General features: G+C 40.9%; 2 protein-coding genes across 10 annotated transcripts in view; one reads left to right on the top strand and one right to left on the bottom strand.

Annotated features, from left to right (window-relative positions):
* Nucleotides 1–22,096, bottom strand: part of LOC135114927 (uncharacterized) — a 364,637-nt gene that overhangs the window by 137,094 nt on the left and 205,447 nt on the right. For 4 of the 9 annotated variants that reach the window (XR_010275727.1, XR_010275726.1, XM_064031269.1 and 1 more), the window contains exon 5: nucleotides 162–195. The exons of 4 other annotated variants lie outside the window; for them this stretch is intronic. Coding sequence is in view for 3 of the 5 variants with exons in the window: in XM_064031269.1 (XP_063887339.1) it covers nucleotides 162–195 (34 nt within the window). In the remaining 2 variants the exon portion in view is untranslated. Of the gene's footprint in view, nucleotides 1–161; nucleotides 196–10,332; nucleotides 10,605–22,096 lie in introns of those variants that run through there. One more of the 9 variants, XM_064031253.1, reaches the window with a different exon arrangement.
* LOC135114921 (PDF receptor-like) overlaps nucleotides 1–22,096 on the top strand; it is a 150,739-nt gene that overhangs the window by 110,845 nt on the left and 17,798 nt on the right. Inside the window, 3 exon segments of the mRNA XM_064031195.1 lie at nucleotides 2,061–2,226; nucleotides 5,289–5,445; nucleotides 8,690–8,820. Of these exon segments, the coding sequence (XP_063887265.1) occupies nucleotides 2,061–2,226; nucleotides 5,289–5,445; nucleotides 8,690–8,820 (454 nt within the window).

Below are 22,096 nucleotides of genomic sequence, written 5' to 3'. Positions count from 1 at the left end.
AATGAAAGGAGATGGCTAATATCCTTTATTCCATATTAAGCTTTAGCATTTACATAGAAGAGCTTGGCTCAACTTTCGACTTTCCAGCTCAATCCCGGGAAACTTTATAAATACTTTGGCTTTTATGACAATGTAATCCTGAAAACAATCAACAAACTTACAGCGTCTCGACCCGATGATTTTTTTCCAAGAATTCTGCAAGAAGAGGAAAATAAAGAATTATCAGTCTTTCTATCTCTTTTAAAAAACAAATAAATATTCTGTGGCAAAACGCACCACACTTGTATATATAAAAAGGAGACAAACTGAAACAAGAAAGCATCGAGCAAGTAGTCCAATCTGTAGCGAGCAAATAAGTGGAAACTTTAATAAACTTGTGAGAAAATAAACTGTGCCTCACGACCTTCCTTGACTTCAGTTTTGGCAAGTTTGAACATGAAAGGATGCTCATTAAAACATGGCCACATATCACAGGTAATACAGACAGCTGGAGCATTGGACTACTGCAAGTAAAAAGCGAGTGGTTATAAAAGGATGTGCATCGAGTTGGCAAGACCTCTAAAGTGGCGTACTACAGGAATCAATAACCGGACATATCGTTTTAACTTGCATCAATGATATCAACAATTGTTTCACCGCTATAACATCAAAGTTTGCGAACAATACGAGATTTACAAGTAAAGTTAACATAACAGGTGACAGACAAAACCTTTATAGCTATCTTGATCGTATAATATAATGGGTAAACCAATAGCAAATCAACTAAGACAAACTTAAAGTATTATACACAGAACCACAATGATCGCATAAAGTTTGCAGTGAGTGGTGCTCAGCTATCTCCTGCTTCGTTATGCATTAATTGACTATTTATGGTGATGACACATATTTCACTTGAGTGACCAAGAATATAATTACAGGCACTAAGAGATTATAACTGTTCGAATATTCCTTTAATGTCGCTGGCGTGTTTCAGAATTATTCTTAAAACTTGGAGCGAAAAATTAATCTTGACGTTCAACAGATCTTTGTCTTTTGTTGTTGATATTACTGTATAAAGAAGACTGGCAGTGGTATTGTTGGGGCAGTCACAAGCTCCTGATGCGGAAAGACACCAACACAGCCACTACAATACACGTGTTACGCCTTCCTTCTTACCATTCCTTTCTCAGACCCTGCAAATAAACATGCAAAAATTATTCTTTTGTTTTCTTTCTTAAAAGGATTATTCTTTATATGTTTCTCTTCCTTCCCTTCCTGTTCCTCCTCCTCGCGTTCATACCTTTTCCTTTTCTTTTCCTCTTCCCTTTTTCCTTCGTTCTTTAATTCTTCGTCTTTGTCTTCTTCTTCCTTCGCCTCTCCCAATTATTTTTTTCTTTGTTTCCAAAGTCCTTTCCTTGTTTCCGTATTTCTTTTCTCTAGCCTAGTCATGTTTCTTTCATTTCTCCCTATTCTCCTCTTTCTTTCTTTCCTTCTTTTCTTCTTCGTCCTCTTCCTCCTTTCCCCTTCTGTTGTTTGTTTGTTTTTTTTTGTTTTTTTTTTATTTTCTTCGTTGTCGTTTTCCTCCTCCTCCTCCTCCTCCTCCTCCTCTTCCCGTTCTCTTGTGTCTTTTTTTTTCCTTTTCTTTTTCTTCCTTTCATTTTTTTCTATTTCTCTTTCTTCTTCTTGTAACTGCACCTCCTTCTTTCTTTTCCTTTCTTTTCTTCCCTTTTTTTCTTCGCCGTCGTCTTTCTCTTCTTCCCCCTATGTTATTACTTTTTTTTCTGTCTTCCTTCATTTTTTTTTTTCATTTAATTCTGCCTTTCTTCTTCCTCTTACAGTATATGTATATATTCTTTATCTTCCTTCTCCTCCTCCTTCTCCTCCTCCTCCTCCTTATCCATACTGCTGCACAAATACAATCACATCACACGCTCATTCACTCACACCACTCCATGACAAAACATAACAAATCAGCATTAAACGTAAACTTCCCCCATTTTAGCTCCCAGGCTACTTATCTTGTCACGTACCCGAGATATGCTTCGCCTTGAGTCACCACCTTCCCTTGTCTCTCCCGCCAGGAAGCTGCGGAACAACAGAACTCGGATCCACAAGAACCTGTTCACGGCAATGGTGGTGCAGGTGGCGGTGCGTTTAGTGCTGTACGGGGACCAGGCGCTAGTGAGGGGCGACTCCACGGGGCTCGGCTCTGGGCTGGCGTCTGATCGACAGGGCATCGATAGCACGGTAAGTCCCCAAGCTTCCTCAGCCACTCAGCCACCACAAACACACCAAGCTCCTGCCGCCGCCACCACCACCACTACCGTCACCTCTTAGACTCACACACACACACACACACACACACACACACACACACATACACACACACGAAGAAGTCGAATCCATCTTGCTATCCAGGGCTTACCAGTGAGCTAGCGGGACCTTCACTCACCGTGCCTTACCTTACTTGTCGTGGGTTTCCGTGGCTGTGGTCTGTGGTTCGTCTTGTAATTCTATTCTATATGTATTTTTTTTTTTTTTTGGCCATCTTTGTATATATTATACTTATGCGTCGCGTGTTCGAGTGGATGTTCAGATGTCTAGTACGCTGGTGGAATACATGTCAAGTTTCACAATTTTGTACATGAATTCCAATAATATTTATGTTTTTTCCTCGCCTTTATATCCTTCATACTTATCCGTGCCGTGTCTGAGTGGATGTTTAGCAGGCGGGTGAATGCGCGTCGAGTTTCATGGTTTGGTGGAGACGTGAAGCGATCAGGTGAGATTTGCTTTTCTCTCTTTTGTCTCCTTCCCCCAAAAAATCCGCTATTATTACAAATATTCCACTAAAGGTATTTCAGAACACAAGTATGAAAATTAATACAGATCAGTTTTGTTCATTAAGCTTCTCCAAGATGATATTGCACAAGAACAATGTATCCGACACTCCTGGCTGTTCAAACCTGGCCAGAAATTATTTCCGATGGCTAGCAACTGCGAATTTATAGCATGAATCATTGTCTTTCGCCAACTACAAACGTGGGTGTACAGTTGGCGATCTTTCTCGTTCGGCCCGCTGCTGTAACTGAATATAAACGAGCAAATCGCAGTGAAAAAGAAGCAAAAAAAAAAAAAAAAAAAAACTAATTTCATAAAAGTGGCACGACTGTATTAATTTTTAGAAAATTTGCAGGCTGCACATAATTCTTTCCAGCTGACAGTGGCTACTCGCTGCATGCAAGTGGCTTCCCGGCCTGCTCCTGCTGTGCACCACCAGGGACAAACGTGACCCAAACACAAAGCCACGCTCTGTGCCTCCCACATAGGAAAACACTTCCGGCCGGCAGGAACTCTGCTACATTTACTTTATAAGTGAAGGGAAGGCTGGCCAAGTACATATACGGACATAAAGAAAAGAGCTCACCTGGTTGCCACTCCATTCAAGTCTACACAGAATGGGTCATGAAAGGCTGGGCAAATTGAGCTCTGGAGGCATCGCGGAAAAGTGCTCATGTTGAAGGTGGAAGAAACAGAATCACATAAGATTTCAATTTGCTGCCTCTCTGTTCTGGTCAACGCGAGAGCAAGGTGTGCTGAACCAAGGTTTACGGGTTTAGAATTTAGAATTTTGAGTTTCCTCTGCACAAAGAGCTCGGTCCCTCGCACAGAAGCAATAATCATTTAGTGAGAAGTCAGAGCAGTACCTCCTGAGGCCTTCCCCACTTGGCAGTCATAACGCAAGAAGTGCCTATGATTCCTTGGGTCCGGGAGAGGCACTAGAACAACAGGAAAGAATACAGAAGATTTTGATCGGAGAAACCTAACGGGGAGAACAATTTAATGGAATAAACAGAAGTATTAGAAGTTAAGGAAATGTTAGGAATGCTTGGTGTATTTCTAACGTAGTCTGGCAAACGTCCCTCAGTAGCTCTTTAACATGAAGAGGAATTACAATTTCACTTCAGCATCATGCTCAGTGTTTAGAGGATGCATCCAAGAAATATTCAACATAACAATAATTCTTCGCCTTGATGTTCTGTTCCTGATACGGACATAGAAAAAATAATCTTGGTGTCAGAGAGCACTTGAAATCTTATACTCACCGTCAGACACAATCCCCTCTCCTGAGTCCCTCCTGGCCCTTGTGATGGGTCAAGCCTGTATATCTGGTATTCCTCGCAACATTTCCCCTCCAGGATCAAACCCCTCGCTTTCTGGCTTGCGAGTTCTATGCATGAGTTGATTTCCTGTGCATATTGCAGCAGTTGTCTTGCACGCCTTACCTTATATTCCCTCCCTGTCTCTCCCTTATGTAACATCAATAGGAACCGAAAAAGCATCGATCTCGTGGAGCAGCAACCGCGACTGTCACTCTCAAGGGAAGTAAGGCCATGCGTCACAGTGCACTGTACTCGCGATCACCTTCCCCCATCGGTTTCTTCTCAAAATTTCAGGCACACTTCCCAACATCCCGTCTCCCCGCCTATAGCCTTCGTCGGCTTCGTGCTGGTCCTCACAAAACGTGCTTTACTAAAAATGTCATCGTTCCGCCACACACTTAGAATTTTAACCTCAGCTTTTTTCCCCGATGACGTCTGCTGAGGATGGAGAACTAAGGCTGACTCTCTCTCTCTCTCTCTCTCTCTCTCTCTCTCTCTCTCTCTCTCTCTCTCTCTCTCTCTCTCTCTCTCTCTCTCTCAACACAAGAACTCACTAAGGAACACATCAATACAACATCCTTTGAAGAACTGAGCGCATACATTCCTCCCTTTACACCTCACACTCCCAACCTGGCTGATCCTGGTGCCTAGCGGGAGACTCTAAGAACCTTGATTCACTTTGACGCGCTGAGGAATTAACAAGCGGAGACTAATGGAAAAAAGGCGGCTTTAAAGCTGCATTAATGAGAGCAATGGAGTCGTGCCGCTTGCATAATGAGCTCCTTTTGCTATCGTTGTTTTTTTTTTTTTTTTTATCATCGGATTTCATGATATTTAGCTGTGATTCCATGGTCCGTATTTAGAAACGCTTTGCTCTCTCATCAAGACTATTTTCAAAGGCCACAGAAATGAATAACCGGGTTCTCAAGAATGTTTCTCCAGTTAATAATGTCGATAGCTTGTTCATCTGTCAATAAAACTGTCAAAACACCTTTAAAAACCCGCATCACTTCAACTAGAGCCTTTTGGAAGTAGTGGAGGTGTGACGCAAAAGTGTTTCAGAATATGGTACTATGTGTCTGTCTCTTCTGTGTGTCTTCCTCTACCTTACTGTCCCTAACTCCTCCCCCGCCGTATCTCCCTCAGCCGGTCCTGTGCGAAGCCTTCTACATCGTGCTGGAGTACGGACGCTCCGCCATGTTCATGTGGATGTTCATCGAGGGGATGTACCTCAACAACCTCATCAGCGTCGCCTTCTTCCAGGGCCCGCCCAACTACAGCGCCTACTACGCCATCGGCTGGGGTGAGTGACGGGGAGCGCCACAAAGCATGACGTGTGGAGGCTGAAGTGACGCGTGTGGTGATGGGTGGTGATCAGTGGATGGAAAATATGGGCCTTAAGAGACCGGGGTGTGTGTGTGGCTGGTAATGATGAGACAGACGACTGTGTGTGGGTGGTAATAGTGAGAAGGACGACTGTGTGTGTGTGTGTGTGTGTGTGTGTGTGTGTGTGTGTGTGTGTGTGTGGCTGGTAAGTGGTAATAGTGAGACAGGGGAATGTGTATGGCGGGGAATAATTTGACAGGAAACTGTATATGGCTGGTAATAATGAGGCAAGGAATTGTGTGTAGCTGGTAACAGTGAGACAGGGGACTGAGTGGAGCTGGAAATAATGAGACAGGGGACTCTGTGTGGTAGGCAATAATGAGATAGGGGACTGTGTGTAGCTGGCAATAATAAAGTAGGGAACTGTGTATGACTGGTAATAATGAAGTAGACGACTTATCTAATAAGCCTCCTGTCCTGCGCCACACGTGCCCGTCAGCGTGGGGACTGGGAAGTGATGGGAGACAGGCTGAATGTGAATGATGGATGGAACGGGAACGATGACTTATGGAAATAAATTTTTTGATTCTCTATTTAATTCACACACGTGACGCATTCTTTATTGAGGAAGTAAATAGTTATTATTGAAATTCATTATTAATATATATGTATCAAATACATGAACTGTACATACGCACATACACTTACACGGGCCAGAAGAGGCAACAATAAATCGGACAGCAAGTATGATCACCGTGATTACCGCAATCAAACAGAACTTTACTGAAATGAGAACCTCATCAAGTGGTCCGTGTTCTTTGTGTCTCTGAAAGATTATCAATAACAGGCTATTTTTTTTTTTTTTTCACATTTGGAACTGCTTTTTTATGCAACCACAAAAACGATTGCAGTTTTCCATCTTATTCTTTGTGAGGAAAGGAAAGCGTGGAGGAAAACTGAAAAATTTCTTCTCTTCTCCCTTGTGAATGAAGGTTTTTACGTGTTTATGGTGCACCTCTACACACACACACACACACACACACACACACACACACACACACACACACACACACACACACACACGAAATCAATTAACAACATACAGTGAGAACAATTCCAAATAATAAAAACAAACTTCAAATGGAAAACGCCCTTTTTTTTAACAAGACAACAGCAGAAGAAGCACAAGCAAACGAAATGAGCCGCAGGCAGCACACGCACTCGATCAGCACAATGAACTGCGAAAAAAAATAATGAGAGTCCGCTTGTATCCACTGCCGCTGATTGCACACACACGCTGGATACCCTCACGGTACAAACACTACAATGGCACAGCGGTGGGGAGGATCACTCGTTGGACTGGAATGAGGGATATATATATATATATATATATATATATATATATATATATATATATATATATATATATATATATATATATATATATATATATATATATATATATATATATATATATATATATATATATATATATATATATACTCGTATATATATATATATATATATATGTATATATATATATATTATTTTTTTTTTTTACCTGGTGGCTAGGTCAAGGGGCATTTTAAATCTGGACAGGGGAGGTGAGGCAGTGAAACGCGCAGTCAAAGGAATGTAAATTACCCTTAGAATATTGAACTGCATGAGAGAGAGAGAGAGAGAGAGAGAGAGAGAGAGAGAGAGAGAGAGAGAGAGAGAGAGAGAGAGAGAGAGAGAGAGAGAGAGAGAGGGAGAGACAGAGAGAGGGAGAGAGAGAGAGTGTGTGTGTGTGTGTGTGTGTGTGTGTGTGTGTGGGTGGGTGGATGGGTGGGTGGGTGGGTGTGTGTGTGTGTGTGTGTAAGGCGTCGCACACTGATAACCTAAACATAGCAGTGCCTAACACAGTCCAGTCCTTCCATCGGCCGGTGAGGATTCCTAAATGTCAATATTTATTTCACCTCCATCCCAGAATTTGTGTGCATGTGATATAAAATAAAGAAGAGTTGCACCACAAGGATGAAAAAACCTTCACCCTCAAGGGAAGATACAAGAAAGCTCGCAATTTTCTCTCCACGTCATCTTTTCCTCACAAAGAACAAGATGAAAACTAACCATTTTTGCACAAGGTCATCAAAGAAGCGTGAGAAAAAAGTATCTGTAAAAGACAACCTGCACTTGATAACATTTCAAAGACACAAAGGACACATAACACTAAGAAAAATTAAAGTTAAAATATCATCAGTGAAGGAGGAAAAGAGATGAATATTAGATGTAAGAAGACAAAGAATTTTCAAGGACGTAATTTGCTCGGGTAAAAACAAAACCTCAGTCACTAATTATACCTAAAACTTAAATTTTACTGCCTTATTGTGTGTGTATTAACCTACCACACACACACACACACACACACACACACACACACACACATAACCAAGACGTTGTATAAAACCGTAGCACAACAAACTAAAAAGTCACTTAAAAACAAACAAACTGGAACACTCAGACAATATATAAAACAAAACAAAAAAAAAAGCAAATAAATGACAAAATTAAGACAAACACATTAAAACCCTAACACCCAGACGAGAAACAAACAACGCAAAAATAATACACAAAAACATAATAAAAAAATAAAAAACAAGCAAAAATCCACCCAGAATTAAGACACAGTAAAGCCACAACACCCAGACAACACCTAAACAATAAAAACCACAACAAAAATAAGCAAAACGAACATACAAAAGACAAAGCTGCCAAAAGTCACAGAAATCACACATGCCAAGTACAATACAAACGCTAACAGAAACAAACAATTGGAGGGAGTGCACCATAAGTACACAGAAGTGGGAACAACTCCAGCGTACCCAGGTTCCTCTCACTCTCCCCCTCCCTCTCACTCTTTCTCTCAACCTACACCTCCACTCGTCCACGCAGCTCACTCCCCCCCCCCCCCTCTCTCTCTCTCTCTCTCTCTCTCTCTCTCCCCCTCCCTTGCCACCCCGCTCCGTAATTGTTCTCTCACTTTAACATCCCTTGCCATAATTCTCTCTCTCTCTCTCTCTCTCTCTCTCTCTGGAAAGTATTGAAAGCCATCCGAAAGCATCCAATATCAACTTTAATTTCACTACCTCCCTCACCCTTTCCCTCTTTTTTTCTCCTTTCCTTTCTTTCCGCCCCTCACTGACTCTTATTTATCTTGCCCCGTGCCGCCCCTCCCACAGGCATCCCGGTGTTCATGACGGCGTGCTGGGCGGTGGTGATGGGCCTGTGGAAGAACGTGGACTGCTGGTGGGGTTACTCCTTCACCACCTACTACTGGATCCTGGAGGGGCCGCGCTTCACCGTGATTGGCGTGAGTATCCCATCTGGAACGCTGCATTGTTAGGGTGAGAGGTCTGGAGAGAGTGAAGAGCAAGGGGGGAAGGGAAGAGTGAGTTCAATAGTGTGTATGTTTAGTGTTACGTAAAGTTGTGTGTGTGTGTGTGTGTGTGTGTGTGTGTGTGTGTGTGTGTGTGTGTGTGTGTGTGTGTGTGTGTGTGTGTGTGTGTGTGTGTGTGTGTGTGTGTGTGAACGGCACGTAAGAGCCATCGGAGTTCTTAACACAGCGCTTTGCTTCTTACGTCCTCTTTCGGTAAAGTTTTCCTTTTTATTTCCCTTCCAAAAGAAAAGTTTTGTGAAACGGGGGAAGTATTTCAAAAATATTTTATCGAAGTCCAGGGGAATATCAATATAGAGAAAGTGTCCAAGTTTTTTTTTCGTTTTCTTCTTTTCTTTCCTTCCTTTGTTGCCTCCTCCCTTCATCGCTTCCTCCCTCACTTCCGCCATCCAGCTGTCTCTTTCAGCTATCAAACTAAACTTCCGGATTTACCAAGAGAAACAGTTTTATCCTCTCTTCCACTATCTACGATGACCTTTAGTTTGCGCCTCACTACCAATCTCTTATCGCATGGTGGCTTCATCATAACATCATCAGCAAATAAGGGAAGCTGCAATAAAGCCGTCACCGTGTCAGGTAATGAATACTGTAGCAGTCCTCCTGCCTTTGTCACTGCTGAGACCTGATCTTCCTCTTGAAAATTCCATGTCAGGACGGTACACTTAATATAATTATAGTGTTGGTAACAAGTCCGGTAATCTACATTCACTCCTAATTTGTATTACTTTTTTTTTCACTCTTAAGTCCTCTGACCCGCCGACAACCTCGCAACAGAACATAACCGACAGATTCTTACATAAGAGTACTTAGCATTAAATAAAAACGCAAAACACAAAGGAAATTATTGCTATGTCTTACTCGACTATTGTTCATGACTGTACTTGAGTCTGACGCGGAAAGAACACACTAGTCTTAAGCAAAAACTGAACAATAAGAGAGGCAAGCATTCACCTCAACAAATTCTCAGTGGTGCCACGTAACGCAGCTGAAAAATATAACTTCCTTCCGCTCCCTCTTTCAGTTCCGTGACGGTGCTGGAATTGACTTATGAACGTGCTCGGAAATCAACATGAAAAAAACTTTTGTCCGACAGCAGCAGCCCAAACTGGAGGTGCCAAAGTTAAAAGTTTAGAAAGGGGACCTGTGGCTGCGATAGGGAGTGAACATCAACTTTAGCACAGGGCGGCAGAGAGATGCAAGGTGACTGAAGGGACCTTGGACTCTCGCGTAGGATTGTCGTGATGCCTCTGAACCTGAAATAGCCAATTTTTTTTTTTTTTTATCCATTGATGTACTTATTACTCTGGCTTTCGGAGCAGGAAGTTCAAAAGTTTTTATTCCCCTTGACCATTTCCCTGACACGTTGAGAAACAGAGAAAAGAATGAAATAAAACAAAATAAAAGATAAGGAAAAAAAAACGAATAAAATAAATAAAGAAAAACCTCTTAACATATATATACCAAACTATGTCGTTGTCTTTATATAACATTTCCGATCAACACTCTTTAAAACTACATCACTGCCAAGGGTATCCACGCTCAGGTCGTCCTTGAAGGCAATGTCTCTTGAATATCCGTGATTTTGCCGTCCTTTTGTCACCGCCTGCATCTCTCATTATCGGACTTTCTTGCAATCCTCGCGGACCCACTTGTGGCCAATCGATCATTGCGCTCCAGCTCCGGTTTACAGGGACTGAAAACTGAGCCGCGCGATAATTATTGTGCATGATGGGGCGGCGGCGGCGGTGGTGGCGGCGATGGTGGTGGTGGTGGTGATGATGGTAGTTGTGACGGTGTGGCAAGAATGAGGCTTTGATGATAACAGTGATAGTGGTGGTGATGGGAGGTGGGGTGAAGGAGTGGGCGGTTATAATGGTGATGGCAGTGGTTGTGGCAGTTTTAGTGGTGGAGGGATAAACCTGGAAATAGTGGTGGTGGTGGTGATGGAGTGGTAGGTTATAATGGTGGTGGATGTGGTGGTAATGGTGATGGTGGTGATGGGGATAATGGTGGTGATGGTGGTGGTGGTGGTGGTGGTGATGAGGACAATGGTGGTAGTGGCGGCAGGAGGGAAAGAACTACAATAATGGTGGTGGTAATGGTGGTGGTAAGGGAGACTGCGATAATGGCTGTGTTGGTTGTAAATGAAGAAATAATGGGGGTGGAGGTGATGGTAGTGATGGTGGTAGCAGCATTATGGATAGTAGTGGAATCTCATATGTATATACATATGAAATATATACATATTTTCTTTATTCATCCACAAAGAAGGTTGATCAAGTAATAGAAAAAAAAAAAAAAAAGAAGAATCGCTTCAATACCACTCCCGAAAGAAAAAAAGTTAATAGAAAAGACTCCAAGCAGTTTGTCCAATTAAATTCATTAAACATCTTTATATTCCTCTCGTGAAATGTGAGCATTGGTAAGTTAATGTGCGTCTTGGGGAAGGAAAGATGGGGACGCGGAATGATGGATGACTGCCTGAGGACGAGATGCGGTACGACGTCTGGTCTGCACGGCCACTGAAGACCAAAAGAACTGTATACACGTCTTTCTGGGAAGCTCTCTGGGCTCCTCCATTGAACGTACACCCCCCCCCCCCCCGACGCCTTGCATGAGCACACCTTTGACAAGCAACAACAACCACGAGACAAATACAAACAAGATTATTCACGCTCCATGCATCCTGTTGTTCTGCTTCAGCTCTGCTTGATATGACACCTGTGCAGCGGCGGTGGGCGAGTGACACTCCACATTAGAGCGCAACAGCCTCATTTGATGGTCGTCGCGAGCAATTGGCGTTATTTCTCATCAAGGCGAGATGCTGTATACACAATTTTTTCCCCAACTAATGTGAAATGCAAGAATTCACAACACTAGAGGTGGTGTGTGTAATCTTTATAAGCATCTGTAAGTGAGAAAGGTTAGATTCTGCAACTTCTAGCAACTATACTGTTTTGGCGGTGGCTGTAGAACAAGAAATGATGCCAGCGAGTGGTTGGTGATTAGGGAAAGATGCGCCAAATACCAATGAAAGAATTAAGGAATGACCCACCATTTCCGTCACTGCCAAGCAAATAGTGTGCATGTCAATCACGCTGCAGACGCTTTCCATTACACAGAGCCAATATCTGTGCGATGGTGCCCCTAAATACCATCACTGCACGACGCAATACGACAACTATCTCTTGAAAATTGCCAGGAAACCCACAACAGGAAAGAAATATGTAAAAGAAGCAATCTATGAGATACGTGTGAAACTGATGCCTTGAAATTGAAAATGGGGGAAGCTCAGACCAAAAGGGAAGCGAAAGATCAAGTGAGCATCTTAGTTCGAATCTGAGAAGCATATTAGTAGTGTCAAAACGGAAATAAATGTGAAACGGGCGGATACTGTACGCGACTCTACATACAAGGAACATATTCAACAGCAGTCTCGGGGAAAAAAGGTTCCTCTCTTTTTTACAGCATCATTGATTTTCCGACAAAGTTCACGTATAAAAATGGTTGGCGAGGCAATGGTAGCTGAGGAAGATAGTTAAAACGCGCGCGCACACACACACACACACACACACACACACACACACACGTTTACCGAGTGCTGGTCTCTTTATTACGAATCTCTTATCATATGGTGAATTCACAAGAACCTAAGAAAATAAAGGGAAGCTGCAAGAAGCCATCAGGTTTATACGCGGCAGTTTCTGTAATCGTATGCATATTTTGTTCTTATGTTTGAGAGTATATTTAAAAGGTATTCTATCTTTATTAAATTGCACTAATATCCTATTTTAATATTAACTAGCCCTTGTAGTATTTATTTGCGTGTGTATGGCTCGGGAACAGTTTAAAAAGGCACCACTGTAATGACACTGTATGGGCGCTATACAGTACAGTTTTGTTGCCCTGTGCCGGTGCCCCTTCTACATAAAAAAAGAAAAAAAAAAGATTCAGACTAAAAATATCTTCCAAAAATTTATGAAAGCAGTAAGTAGTCCCTAAACGTTTACGTGTCTGTAAAACTGCAAAGCTCAATTCACTGCGTGGTTTTAGTGCAACAAAATAAAGCCATGCACTGAAACTAAAAATCTATTTTGTTTTGTTTTGCAGCTGAACTATGACACACACACACACACACACACACACACACACACACACACCTAAGCTGCAGTGCGTCATTACCCAAGAGATGTATTTATATTGCAGTGTGTGTGTGTGTGTGTGTGTGTGTGTGTGTGTGTGTGTGTGTGTGTGTGTGTGTGTGTGTGTGTGTGTGTGTGTGTGTGCGCGCGCGCGCACGCGTGGGTGTGGGTGTGTAAACGTGTTTGTTTGAGTTGCCCCATGTTCACTGGCAGGAATCGACAGTTTAATTCCACTTCAATTCCTTGTGTTCGAAGCATGATTATGAATAAATTAACGAAACACCAACACTGCAAAGGAACAACAATATCAGGTTCCCACGGACTCCGCCCACTGCAGCCATCACTGTTTACCGTTACTTAAGCTCGTTGTGTTCACAGCGTTGTTATGGATAAATTAAGCTAACACTAATTATGCCAAAAAGAACAAAAACAAGTTCCCCGGATACTTACAAACAAGCACACCTCAACACGCGGACCACTAATCTTTGTCCGGGACACTTCAAGTTATAAGAAGTTTAGTTCCGGTGCTTCCCTGAGGAGTGAGTCAACCTTCCTGTGGCGAGAATGCCGGGGCCGGAAGGAAAAGCCATAAAACACACCACACTGGATAACCGTTTCCAGACGTGACAAAACTCAGAATTCATGGCAGCAAAGAGAGAAGCACTGGGGCAGGCAGTGTACTTCTTGTCGTGAGAGAGAGACATTTTATACTTAAGGGGCTCGTGAGGTAGTGATGCTTGAAGGAGACGCCATAAAACACACCGCTCTGGATTACCATTTCCAGACGTGACAAAACTTGAAATTCATGACAGCAAAAACAGAAGCACTGGGGAAGGCAATGTACTCCTGAGTGAGTGAGGTATTTTAAACATCACATGAGTCACTGGCATCAGGACAAAAGCCTGTCTCGGTGCGGTGGGTAAGTGGAGATACTGTGAAAGTGTGGGACTGCCACGGTTATTAGCCATTAGGAGAAAAGTGTTCCTGGCCAGTGTTATGCGTATAGCCATGTTGCGGAGGAAAGAACGTACTCAGCTGGTTCACTTAGTGTAGCCAGAATACAATATCTAGATGCAGAAATGTTTCTTTACTGGTGTTTAATAAGTTTTTCTTTTCATTTTTTTCCTTTTCGCGGCTTTGGCAGGTCATGGGTGAGATAGGTGAACATACCTGCCGGAGCTTCCTCTTTCACATTTCGGCATGTCACCTCCACCTTGTTCACTGAGGCGTGAAAATCAGTCCCTGAGCCAACAGATAAAGTTTATAAAATGAAAGTTTTGAAGCACACAATTTCTGACAGCGAATGGTGCCATGAAACTTGTGCAAAGTTTGTTACATAACTACTTCAGATCAGTTCCTTACATATAAAAAATAAACAGTAGTGCTCAAGTAGTTCAAATAACTACTAAGTAAAAGAGACGAAATATTGAAAATACTGGTTAACTCTTGCATTAAGTAGGTGGATGAAAGTTGATAAAGTTGTACAGCGAGGCCGCGGAAAGAGGAGCCATGTAGTTTACAAGGTCAGAATAGCGATAGGTGACAGCAATAGAAGCTAAAGAGAGACGTTGAAGAGGGTCCGTAATAGAAGAGTTGATGAGGCAAAATGCATTTGATTCCACCCTATCCAAGAGAGTAGTATAGGTGGAACCTCACCACACATGTGACCTGTAGTCCGCACATAAGGCCCCCTGTACAGTTACGTGAAGGGCCGGTGAGAAAAATTGAAACATTGTGCAACAGTACACTTCATGAGAGAAAGATATGCTGCTGCTGGAGACACAACACAAGTACTCCATCATGTCTGAGAGAGGGCGAAGTGAAACACACACACACACACACACACACACACATTGCACCTGACTTCGAACCTGTAAAAGAACAGATAACACATCAGTAGGTAAATAGGTAATAATGGAGTCAGTAATCGCGAGGAACATTGGAGACAATTTAGACAAGCATACATAAATTGGTCACAGGATGGCTTCACAGGGGGAAAGTCTTGCCTTACGAACTATTCAAGTTCTTAAGAGTAAAGTTTATGAGGCAGCAGATAATGGAGATAGTTATGACATACCTGAACTTTAGTAAGGCGTTCGACAAAGTACCACATCGAAGGATCTTGAGAAAGGTTAAGGTGTATGGGATAAACGGGGAAGGTGTTAGGCGACAGGCGACAGAGAGTTGTAATAAATGGCTCTAAATCCGAGCGTGGTCAAATAATTAGTGGGGTGCCACAGGGGTAAGTTTTAGGACCATTATTATTTTCAATATATATATATATATATATATATATATATATATATATATATATATATATATATATATATATATATATATATATATATATATATATATATATATATATATATATTAATGACCTAGATAGCAATGTTAGTATATTTGCGGATGACACGAAGATAGGTAGATTAATTAGGCCTGATTCGGATGCAATCGCCTAGCAGGCTGACTTGGATAGGATGAACGAATGGACAAAGATGGTAAATGCAGATTATTATTAACAAATGCAAAGTAGGTATATAGGTAGTAGCATAGGCAGAAGAAACTCACACAGTCGTACACAATAAACAACGAAGCTCTGGTAAGTTCATGGAACAAAAAAATATTTTTGAGTTAGTTCTGACTGGGGGATCGCCGTGGTACAGTGGGACCTCGAGTGTTTTGGGGGGCCGAAGGGTCCTCAGGCGCACGAGTTCGAATCCTAGTCACGGTTCGAGGGTAGGAAAGGCATCCACTTGGGTTAACGGTTCCCAAAATGCCAAATCCAAAGTCTTTCGTTAGCAGACGCCGCCCTGTCTTTGATAGACTAGGGAAACCCGACATAAAACAAACAAACAAAAAAAAAAAAAAGGTTAGCTCTGTTCTCCATCTCAGAAAACAATGCTGTACTTGCATCCCCTGGAGAGTACCGCTGTGGTGGCAACACAGCGTAGGGTCGCGGCGTTCCCACGTCCACACCCCAACATCTTTTCCATTTACTTCTTTCGAGCCACAATTTTCGAACTATTGCTCGGAATTAAATTCCTTTGTTCGCTTTACCAAGGGTGCAAAAATGGGTCTCTTGTGTCGATCAAAAACATTTCGGTAACAAAGGAAATGTACAATAAGAATTAATGGATTTGATGGATGATAAGGGAAAAATGCATTGTTTTCATAACTGTACTGAATGGGAAAAAAATACAAATAGATAAGGCATCTTATTTCATTCAATAGACATTAGCCTCTGAACACCGGTGTTTTCAATAAGCCGGTGTGCTGCACGTGCCGATGCAATGCGTTTTAACAATGAATTTATGCAAAGCGTCACGCACGCCTGTTCAGCAAACCATTTGAAATGCTAATCCCCAGTAAACCGTTTCAAATATTACTAAGCTGCTTACATATGGTGCTTAAACTTTGCAATAGTGGACAAAATGCTTCCAGCAGAAAGCTCCACTCTTGCCAATAACCTCCTACCATGGCTATTAATGAAAGTGCCAATTCTTGATGCAGTGCTCGAAAAAAAAAATAATAAAAATAAAATAAATAAATATATATATATATATATATATATATATATATATATATATATATATATATATATATATATATATATATATATATATATATATATATATATATATATATATATATATATAAATAAATAAAACTTGTAACTTACACAAAATTCACTGACAACCATTACAATCACGGCAGACTCGAAGCTGCCCATTGCACGTTCAAAAAGTTTTCTGGGCACAGTTCTCGTGTGATTACTAACTCATTCAAAAACTGGCGGAAGAAAAATCGAGTGTCAAAGATTTTAAGGGTGTCAGATCGACATAGCAATGACGTGGATTATACTGCAAATTATCAAGCAAACTCAGGACCTGCAACAATATTAGATGCATATGCTCTGTGGTCTGGAAACATCGTCAATTGTAGAACTTTTCTTGATGTTAAGATTAACGTTGGATGTACACACATTTTGTGAATTTATGTTATTTCTTCCTAAAAGTGAAACGATTAATAATGCATAACGCGAAACTGCAATTAGTACCCATTCCAATGAACGTTTAGAAAAATTGCGTTGCTGCAATTCAAAACACGCACCACACGTTTTTATTAGTTTTATTATAAACGAACAGACCAATAACAGTTAATTATGCAATTGTCGACAAAGTGTGCGAGATCGAAGTAAGCAGAAACCACAGAAAATTAATCACATTTTCTAAAGTCTCTGTAACCAATGAACGACACTACTACAGGACTATGATGGATGTTACAGAGCCAGTTATATAAAGTACAATTCACAGTCAAGTCTTTCTCAACACCAAGGCGAACCTACGTACGAGTAGATACAAATAATTATAAGTCTCCCAACGCCCCTTATTACGTGTGGGTGCGCGTGCGCGCGCGCGCGCGCGCGCGTGTGTGTGTGTGTGTGTGTGTGTGTGTGTGTGTGTGTGTGTGTGTGTGTGTGTGTGTGTGTGTTTGTTCATTTGTGTCCTTCTGTATCACCCTCCTCTCCTGTAACACAAATAATAAAAGTTGCTGATGCTCATGGTACACTACGCGACACGGGAAGGAGAGCAACTTTTCAAAAGTTATTACAAGTTGTAACAGCAATTAATATAACAGCAGCAGGTTTCAGGGGGAAAAATAACCTACGTTTTAAAAATACGTTTTACCTCAAATTTTTAAAGATTACAGAAAGTCCTAAACAATAGTAACGGGAAACCTTAACATATTCTACACATTTGATGATGCATTAATATTTCTCGTATCCTTAAGTCCTTGAGATCTCAATGGAATAATTTTCGGAGACCACAAATATGATTCTTCGTGTTCTCACAATGTTTATTCCGACCAACGGTGCAGAATCCTTACTCAAATACAACTGGAATCATGAAAACCTTGAAAATCTCTAGTCACTTTCACTACAACCTGTTTAAAGTAATGGTCATATGACAAACCTATTAAAAATACGGACCAGAGAATCTTCCAGTTGCGTCATGGGATTCAATGCTGAGGTGAGTAAGAGGCAAGGCTCTCACACACCTCAACATTATTGGGTTTTGCTTCCAAATACTAAGAGAGCAGCGAAAAATAAAACTTGTGAAAAAAAAAAAAATTGTATATATTATATACAATTTTTTTTTTCACAAGTTTTTATGTAATTGTATATATTATATACAATTTTTTTTTTTTTTCACAAGTTTTATTTTTCGCTGCTCTCTTAGTATTTGGAAGCAAAACCCAATAATGTTGAGGTGTGTGAGAGCCTTGCCTCTTACTCACCTCAGCATTGAATCCCATGACGCAACTGGAAGATTCTCTGGTCCGTATTTTTAATAGGTTTGTCATATGACCATTACTTTAAACAGGTTGTAGTGAAAGTGACTAGGGATTTTCAAGGTTTTCATGATTCCAGTTGTATTTGAGTAAGGATTCTGCACCGTTGGTCGGAATAAACATTGTGAGAACACGAAGAATCATATTTGTGGTCTCCGAAAATTATTCCATTGAGATCTCAAGGACTTAAGGATACGAGAAATATTAATGCATCATCAAATGTGTAGAATATGTTAAGGTTTCCCGTTACTATTGTTTAGGACTTTCTGTAATCTTTAAAAATTTGAGGTAAAACGTATTTTTAAAACGTAGCCTATTTTTCCCCTGAAACCTGCTGCTGTTATATTAATTACTGTCACAACTTGTAATAACTTTTGAAAAGTTGCTCTCCTTCCCGTTGTCGCGTAGTGTACCATGAGCATCAGCAACTTTTATTATTAACAAAGAGTTTGGAGTCTTATAAGATATGAATCATATTGTCATTTAACAGTGTTCTTTATAGTGATATGGGTGGTGGTGGTGGTGGTGTTGGTAGTAATAGTAGTAGTAGTGAGTAGTAGTAACTTGTTGGTGGTAGGTGTCATTGTTTTACGATGAGAGAGAGAGAGAGAGAGGAGAGAGAGAGAGAGAGAGAGAGAGAGGAGAGGAGAGAGAGAGAGAGAGAGAGAGAGAGAGAGAGAGAGAGAGAGAGAGACAGAGAGAGAGAGAGAGAGAGAGAGAGAGAGAGAGAGAGAGAGAGAGAGAGAGAGAGAGAGAGAGAGAGAGAGAGAGAGAGAGAGAGAGGAAAGCATGCATGAATGTACATACACAGTATGTATTGAACACCATTGATGCAACGAGTATACATACAAAAATAAAACTCCGTAACTTTTACAATGAAGGTGAAATCACGTGACTTTATATTTGTCGATAAGTTTAATTAATCAATGATCATGAAACTTATACAGATTACTCAATATCGGATGGAAAGTAGATGATAATTTCGTACATTTACATGTACTAAATTATTGTCATTCAGACAGTTAAAAAAAAAAAAACTGCATTTTTAGCCGAAAAAATTATTGATTAAAGAATAACAAATTAAGTGCATAAGAAACAAAACGAATTCATTGTCAAGAAAGACTTTGAGAGACAGAATACCAGTATAAACTAGAATTTACATATGAAAATAAATATAAATCAGACACCATAGTGTAAGTAACAAAGCAGTAAATGTGGAAATAAGTAATCTGTAAATTGACTCACAATAAATAATAGTGCGTGCTGAGGCTGCAATATTTCTCTTGAAGTTGGTCACTATAAGGAAGAACAACAAATTCCGGCACTTAAAAAAAAGTTAAGACCAATATGAGGTAATAAAAGGCAATGTATCACCATCACCCACCGAAAGCATCGTTATCATCATCAGCAGTGCCCAGGCAGCGCTTCACACGAGAGCGCGCTCATAACAGTAAACTGAAACGCGTGGCAGGTCCCAGAGAAGTGTTCGTACCCCGCTTCACCCAGACAGTTGGCGTTGCCTTGGCTGCTTCACGTTTTGATGAAAATTATTTCAAAGAGCAGACGTTTAAGGTCCTACTTTATTGCTCTTATTTGCAATATGCTGCGATACAGTGCAATATTAATCTGATGGCTAAGAAGAGTTTCCAACATCAAAGGAGATTCCGTTTGATGCACTCACTATTCTCATTTTGCATATGTTTGACAGAATTCATTACAATAAGAAATAAAACATAAGTAACAAGGTCTAACAGAAATAATAATGAGCTGAATAATCAACAATGATCAATCGGACTAAAATCGAGAATGACGCCGAGAGGATTCGTTGTGGCAAAATAAGAACAAGCAGCTCAGCCTGACCAGGAGGTGATGCCCTCGAAGAGTTACTCTGAACTCTCCGCCAAAGAGTGTGTGCGACTAATGGGATCTTCCTATTACACTCAGAAGCCGAGAGTATTCTGCTACAAAGCATTCACTTGTATGACATTCCACACTACGCCGTCACTGACTGTACACTTACAACACACTGACACACAAGCAGCATTTATGCCCTGCCACATCAACAAGAGTAGCCGTAGATTACGTCATCATCTTTGACAGTGTAGGTGATTTTCTGTACAACTATACTTGGTGCACTTAAAATAAGCAACCCATTTAATAGAACTTAAAGGTCTGCTGCGGCTTGATAGTTACTTGTCTTCGCTTGTGTCCTTGCAATAAGCACCGACAGATTACGGAAAATATACCCTTTGTAACAAGAAATATTTCAACAACGATTACATAAGTTTTCGAAGTTCAGCCTTTACAAATAATTTAGCCAGAAAATGCAATCGTTGGCAGGGGGACGAATACGATCTTCATTGAACTATTTCCTGGTGATAACAGGGGGTTGATTATCTAGAAATAAGGTCATTCTGCAGTTACATGTCGCCTGGTTTTCGAATGTTTGTCGTGATATGGAAGCCGCGCCAACTGTACAGGGACTAATGTGTGATATAAAAAAGGGCTTTCATTCAGTCTTTTTTAGTCATTATTTTCTTTTCATCGCGCAATCATGTGACTGCGATCATGACCCACTTTCCTGCCCAAACACCAAACATTCCAAGCGCTTTTCTATCTTAATGGAATCTAAAGAGTTGGGCAAAAGAAGGGTCGTGATTTGTGGCTCTGAGAAGTGTGGGATCTGTGAGGAATGACATCAACACTATGTGCAAATGACAAGTGGTACGTTTCCATTCAAACTATACTAGTGGCACAACAAAAGCAACTTGTTTCTATTCAAATACAAGTGAAATGAAAGCGAGAAGAAGCTTAACATTTAGGTGTATATTAGCTCACCCACACCCACACACCACACAATGAATACACAAAAGGGCGTTCCTGCTCCGGAGTGTGTTACTTAGTGTCTTTAAGAGGTGACTGATATAGACGAGAATAGATTTAGTGTATTAAAAAAATCGCTGAGCACATTCTCTCTCTCTCTCTCTCTCTCTCTCTCTCTCTCTCTCTCTCTCTCTCTCTCTCTCTCTCTCTCTCTCTCTCTCTCTCTCTCTCCAACATAAAAACTCAATCAGAAAGAGATTTACACAGATTTTTTTTCTATCAAGGACACCACCTGCGCACAGTCTGGAAATGACACGGCCACGGTCACCCGCCTACACCAACTTGTACAGACCTCACGCTTCCCGTTACCATGCCACCTCTGTTGCCACACTAAGTCCTTGAAATCCCTAATCTGTGTAGTTCCAAGGCCCCTAATTCTAAGCGCATTGCTCACTCACTGGGATGATTTTCCAAGGAGATGAATAGTCTCCTCGAGGGTGTTTTCCCCTTTGATGGTACGTGGGCAGGTGAGTATCTTACTGTACTGTGTTTTCCTTAAGCCTAAGTACTTATTTTGTGTCTTCCCTCAGTCTTAAGTCCTCCGATCCACTGGTGATCTCCTTACGAAAGATTCTGGACAGACTAGAGGACTTAAAGAGTGAGGGAAAATTAAGCAATCCTTTTTTTACTATACTCTTTAGCAACTGGCATATTCAGTGTTGTTTTATATATATATATATATATATATATATATATATATATATATATATATATATATATATATATATATATATATATATATATATATATATATATATATATATATATTTTTTTTTATTATTTATTTATCTTTTCTTAAGATGGCCAGAGGA

This window comes from Scylla paramamosain, chromosome 2, assembly GCF_035594125.1.
Source record: "Scylla paramamosain isolate STU-SP2022 chromosome 2, ASM3559412v1, whole genome shotgun sequence".
In the NCBI taxonomy this organism is placed as follows: domain Eukaryota; kingdom Metazoa; phylum Arthropoda; class Malacostraca; order Decapoda; family Portunidae; genus Scylla; species Scylla paramamosain.
The sequence above is the reverse complement of the archived record's forward strand: the minus strand, read 5'-3'. Positions and strand labels throughout refer to the sequence as shown.